We start from the raw sequence: 5,963 nt of genomic DNA, 5'->3' as shown, positions 1-5,963 counted from the left end.
GTACCTAACGACCTTTTATGAACCATCCATATCCACTCTGAAGATGAATTCCTCTGCAACCCTGCCCTTGACACTGCCATACTGAGATACATGCTTTTTACATCCTAGCAAACTCCCACCTGCTACAGTTCTGACCTAGTGTCTTTATTTCAATTCTTCTGCACTTGGTAAAGATCGGCACTAACTAGGCATGGTCCCCTCAAAGAGAGAATATACATTCAAATAATTTTAGATCCATCACAACTCTTCTCGCTGGTAAGCTCCATGATCTGAATTTCTTTGCCCATTCCACAGTGACCCTATTTTCCATTAAGAAACAAATCTTTGCAGTTTTCAAAATGAGAGTTTGCTCTGACCTCTGAAATTTAGTTTCCACAGTTATACCTTTATTTTTTGGATTCTTTCCTCAAGTGGCATTTTGCCTTCGGATGAATTCAAAACCATAAGGGACTCTTTAATCTCTCTTATCCAGTGAATTACATCATCTGCAAGATCATTAAAGCTCTGGTCCTCAGCAGGTGGTAGCTTATCCTCTTCCTCAATTTCACTTAAATCTCTCAATAATGTCTGGTATCTATCAATCAAACACGTTGATTCCGTTATTACTTCTTCACCAGTAAGCCCATATTCCTTCAAAGAGTTGTTCAACTGGGCCAAAGATTCAAATTGTTCCCTGTAAAAACCAAATACCAGTGAAAATTTATAGGAGTCACTACACTATGGAAAAAACCATATTCCCAGGTAATGTATTGCATACAAGATCAGATATACCTCTTTCTAGCGAAAGCTTGGCAAAATAGCTCAGCTTTCTCTCCTGATTCTTCCATTTCTTTCCATTTTTCTTCCTGATTAGTCAACCACTTACTCAGGTTTCTGTGGTCATCCTGGAGTCTAAAAGAACATTACACATACATGAATATAAAATAAGCAGAAAGTGCTTATGTTGAAGAGAACGATGGCACAAATTTTATGAGTCTACCAGGTTTTTACTATATATGCTTCTTATTTTTTGAGAGAAAATTTAACTTGTAGCATAAAATCTGAATAATAATAGCCTGTATTAGAGTGGGATTCTATAGTATTAAAAGAATGAACCATAAAAATGCATCATAAAGAACAGGCAACAGCTGGTTATGGTGGCTCACACCCGTAATCCGAGCACTCTGGGAGGTTGAGGCAGGAATTTGAGACCAGCCTGAGCAAGAGCGAGACCCTGTCTCTATAAAAAAATAGAAAAAATTAGCCGGGCATGATGGTGTGCACCTGTAGTCCCAGCTAGTCAGGAGGCTGAGGCAGGAGGATCACTTGAGCCCAGGAGTTTGAGGTTGCTGTGAGCTAGGATGAGGTCACTGCACTCTACCCAGGTGACAGAGTGAGACACTGTCTCCAAGGAAAAAAAAAAAGAACAGGAAACAAACAGAAAACATTCTTGGACTATCCTCTGAACATCTGCCACATTAGATAATTTGAAGAATTTTCCAAACTTTTATATTCCTAGTGCCAAACCTCGATTTAAAAGTTTGTTTTTATTTGTGAAATTTGTGTGTTGTATGTATTCCAGTGCTCTCAGTACTGAGGTAGAATACAAATAAAGATATGGTTAAAAACATAAACATGTTGTGTTGATACCACCTTTATTCCCTACCTCAGCAGCTGCTGCAGACAGTCATCGAGCTCCTTTGCTCGTGACTGGCATATGGACTCCATTTTTCCTAATTCAAATTCTTGACCTGCAAGCCAGCTGGTCAGCTCTTTAACATGTGCTTTGGGCAGATGCTTCTTCACGTGCTTCAGTACAGTGTCCACCTGCTGTATTTTGCTGCTTCTTCCTTCAAGGATCAAGAAATCCTTAAGAAAGACAAAAAGTCAATTACGATCTCCTGGCAAGGCTGAGTATGGTCTCTGCACCCCCATGACACTTTTCCGAAACAGTACACAGACGTGCCACCTTCTTAACATTCTGTACAAAAGAAGGGCTGGGGAGATGTAGCTACTTCCAATGGCAGGTGATTTACAATAGTTCTAGAATGCATGTGTACGTCTGCATGACTTCTGACTTCCTGGGAGTTACATCAAACAAAATACTGTAGTGCTACCACGAAGGTCAGTAGGAACAAGACCAGGAAAGCTGCCTTTTCCCATCCTGGTTCTGCGCGACTTTCCTAAATACTTGTTCCTTTCTGGTGCAAGTATTCTTGCTCCTTTCAATACGTAAAACTGAACAGACTATTCTCTATTTAACTTTGTCCCAATCAGAATCATATATCAATGTTTGTGTTTCAAGGTTTGAGTGTCAATTGCTGAGGTCCATGCAATGGACAAAATTAAAGGCAAACAAACAAAAAAAGATGAGATTTCAAATTTTAAAAAGAGAAGAAAAGTGATTCTGTCAGTAAAAGAATGGTACCATCAAAGCAAGGAATTAAACAGGGAACATTTAGTGCCATCGATACGCTTAAGAACTTGACTTACCATCAAAACATTAAAGTGTTAGATAATCTACCCTAAAGTGATCAAGATTTAAGGATACCACAGCCATCTGAAATGCTCCCGTGCACACTGCCTTTCATTTCAAGCTACCCTCCGATAAGCAGTGTATTAAAGTTCAACTGTAATTTTTAAAAGAAATATAACTGGGAAAAGATGCATAAAAGGTCAAGAGACCTCTTTCAAGGGGATTTTAAAGTCCAAATCAGGTAAAGTCTTTATTTTTTATCAAATATAATTTTAGCACAACTGAATTCACCAGTGAACATTAAATTAAACAGCACCTTAGAACGAGTGTGAAAGTAGAAGTGTGGAAGCCACTTTCACACTCACTCAGTAAACAGAGTTTCAAAATATTTGGGAAAAAGCCAGGTTATTTGGGAATATTATGTCTTGGTAATTAGTAATTACTATCTTATCTACTTAAATACAGTTCTTTGTCTCCAATATTTTAGTTTTGATAAATTTTGATTAAAATGTACACATATATATCTTACAGAAAGTTTCTGTAGCTTCTGTTCCACATTCTTTTTTGTCACTGATGATTCAAAACACTCCTTAAGGTTCATTTTTATGTTGCTGAACCAGTCATTAAAGTTCTTGCATTGATCTGTAGGGAAAAAAAAAAAAAAGCTCTATTGATTCAAGGAAGACTTCACACTCCTTGTTTAAATGAGATTTTGGAACTTGTCTCCCATACCATCAGTACAAATCATGGTGTAAAGTGGTAATAAACGCTGAAACCCAATTTTGAGGGCTAATAAAGCCTAGAAAGTAACTGTGGTGTATCTTCTACACCAAACCTCCTTTGCAAGCATACAGAACACACAGAGACACCTGCCAGGGCAGCCTGAACACAGGTATGTCCCGAGGCTCACTGACCAGGTCTGACCAGTGAGCAGGTCAAACACTAGGACCTTGGTGACTTAGTTTCATGAAGAAATAAAGATTCTGAGCTTAAAAGAAATAGATGTTATTTATGTCAGGCATAGATCAGTGTTCCCCACCGCCCACCACCCCCCTCCACACACAAGAGATTTATCTGGATATTATTTCGTTAAATACAGTCTGTGTAAACCATCTTCTAGGCAGGCTTAAATTACTCTTTGTGTCCATGGCACTATATTCACTTTTCAAGTATCCCAGAAACAAAGTAAGAGAAACATTGCACTCACCACTCAATAACTTAGAAAAGTGATCTTGCAAAACACTTTTTTTGGTATTAAATAAATCACTGACACTTTCATACTGCTTTTTCAATTCAGAGAGTTCAGGAGTCAGACAACCTATTTGATTCTCAAGTAATGTCATACTGTGCTTTTGCTGTAGAATTTGCTGTTGTATCTCCTAAATATGTAAGCAAATAACCACCATTAAGTCTTAAAACAGGCTATATTTAAACCGAGTATATCAGATCTCAATTATTCTGCAAAAATCCAGATGATTTTCTCGAGCGGATTTGCTTTCTCTTTGCCAATAAATGTATAATACAATGCAATTTAATATCAAATAATTATTGTCCACAAAGCAATTCAAAGGTGAAAATGCTAAAGAAACCCAAATTGTTTTTCTGAGTTTTTTTTTCTGATTTTCTTTTTTCTCTATTTGTATTAACCTCAAGAGGTCAAGACCATTGAAAATAATTGTGAAAATAAATCTGAACCACAAAGACAAGCAACTGGCTAGCACCTCTAGTTTAGTGAAGATCTCCAAGCTGTCGGAAGGAGACAGGGCTTTTAAGAGGGATTCGGTCATCCCAATTTGGGTCTTGGCTTGGTCAAGATCCTCCCTTAGCTCGGCGGTGCTGCCACTGAGTGCAGAGCAGTTGGATTCTCCTGTTAAACACTTTTTTACTTGTTCCATCTTGTTTGAAATTGAGGACTCCATGACCTGAAATCACGAAACATATGAAGTACTGTAATGGGCCTTATTTAGCAAGGTTTAAGACAACTGCATTGCTAGAGAATGAGTTGAGATTGCTTCATTTCAATGTGAAATAAATTCCTCTCATTGTTCTACATCACCTACATACCAATTCTAATGTTGCTTTTAAAGGAATAAAGAGTAACATGGGAAAAAACTGAAACTGACATTCTTTTTTTCTAAGAGACTAATTTGAATCCTTCCCCCTAAAATAAATTTCATCTAGCATACCAACTGAGCTGCTATCTCATGACACTCATGAGGTTAAACATATAGGAAAATATACAGATAAAGAGTAAAACACATAGAAAAAATTAAATAGCCAGCATCTATTCAGTATGTGTTATGTACACAGCATCGTGGTAAGCGATTCATGTACAAAATACAGGCTTAAGAAGGTTAAGTAACTTGTCCAAGATCACGAAGCTGGTAGGCAGTACAGCCAGAACCTCACCCAGTCTGGATTCCAGAGCTCATGTTCAACCACTGTGTGCTTTGATCTAAATAAAACTGAAACAAATCTTTCACACAACAGAAAATCATACTTGGGGCAATCTCTCTATTTCTCCATCTAGCAATTAAAAAAACCTAGCCTCACTTGAACCATATTTTCCTTCCTACACCCAAGACACCATAGGAAAACATTGTTATTTTACGTGGAAGCATAGGCAATAATGCCCCCTCCATATGTGAGGCCTGTAAAATAAGTGAAAAGAAATAAAAGAATGCAAAATAATGCTCACAAACCATGCATTCTAAGTCTTAAAGCCTAAAATAAAATTAGGATCATTATTTATTCAATCTCTATGTTAAGTCTAACCAAATTTTAATAGTTAGCTTAGAATGCATGGTTTGTGAACATTATTTTAGAGGTTACAGAGAATCTTTAATTGGGACTTTAAAATAAAAAATTCCCTTACCTGCAATTCAAGAGGTATTTCACTACTTTGAAGCAGAAACTGTATTTCAGCCAGTCTTCCAGAAAATTCTGAAGTTTTTTGTTCATGGACTTGTAACTCTTCCTAAAATACATAATTTTAAATAATAACAGCTTTGTATTTCTTACCTTATTTTCTGATACCCATAATTACTATTATTGATATATAAAAACTGAGAAAGCCCTTAAATTTCCCTTAATCCCTTGTTTCTTGACAGAGTCCCGGAAGTTACAAACCTAAGTGCAGTTGGGGTTGGGCAAATGCTATAACTGAGTGTCTTTCTAGCTAAGACAATAGAGACAAGGCCTTTGCCACAAAAGAATGCGTGGCCTGCCTAAAGGCATTAAACTTCATAGATATGTGCATATAAATTGCATGTGTGCACATGTGCACACACGCACACACATAGAACTTTACAGAAATTGGCCCACACACAGGCGGTTTATAATCTTAACTGCAGACTTGTAAACAACCTGTAATTCAAGACAAATTTAAAGGACTCTTAGAAATGATTCATTTATACTTAGGAAATCATAGTTTTACTTCATAACTACCATATCCAGGAAACTGGAAATCTCCAAACATTTTACAAACTTTTTCCAAATGTATAAAAAT

General features: G+C 37.0%; 1 protein-coding gene across 1 annotated transcript in view; it reads right to left on the bottom strand.

The window, feature by feature from the left end:
* The window catches only part of SYNE2 (spectrin repeat containing, nuclear envelope 2), a 295,242-nt gene that overhangs the window by 193,459 nt on the left and 95,820 nt on the right, over nucleotides 1-5,963 (bottom strand). Inside the window, exons 33-39 of the mRNA XM_012656034.1 lie at nucleotides 5,331-5,432; nucleotides 4,177-4,377; nucleotides 3,663-3,834; nucleotides 2,985-3,097; nucleotides 1,646-1,848; nucleotides 772-891; nucleotides 385-673 (exon numbers count right to left, since the gene is read on the bottom strand). Coding sequence (XP_012511488.1) covers nucleotides 385-673; nucleotides 772-891; nucleotides 1,646-1,848; nucleotides 2,985-3,097; nucleotides 3,663-3,834; nucleotides 4,177-4,377; nucleotides 5,331-5,432 — 1,200 coding nt within the window. The remainder of the gene's footprint in view (nucleotides 1-384; nucleotides 674-771; nucleotides 892-1,645; nucleotides 1,849-2,984; nucleotides 3,098-3,662; nucleotides 3,835-4,176; nucleotides 4,378-5,330; nucleotides 5,433-5,963) is intronic.

The sequence above is a fragment of the Propithecus coquereli genome, unplaced genomic scaffold, assembly GCF_000956105.1.
Source record: "Propithecus coquereli isolate 6110/MARCELLA unplaced genomic scaffold, Pcoq_1.0 Scaffold5, whole genome shotgun sequence".
NCBI lineage: Eukaryota > Metazoa > Chordata > Mammalia > Primates > Indriidae > Propithecus > Propithecus coquereli.
The sequence above is the reverse complement of the archived record's forward strand: the minus strand, read 5'-3'. Positions and strand labels throughout refer to the sequence as shown.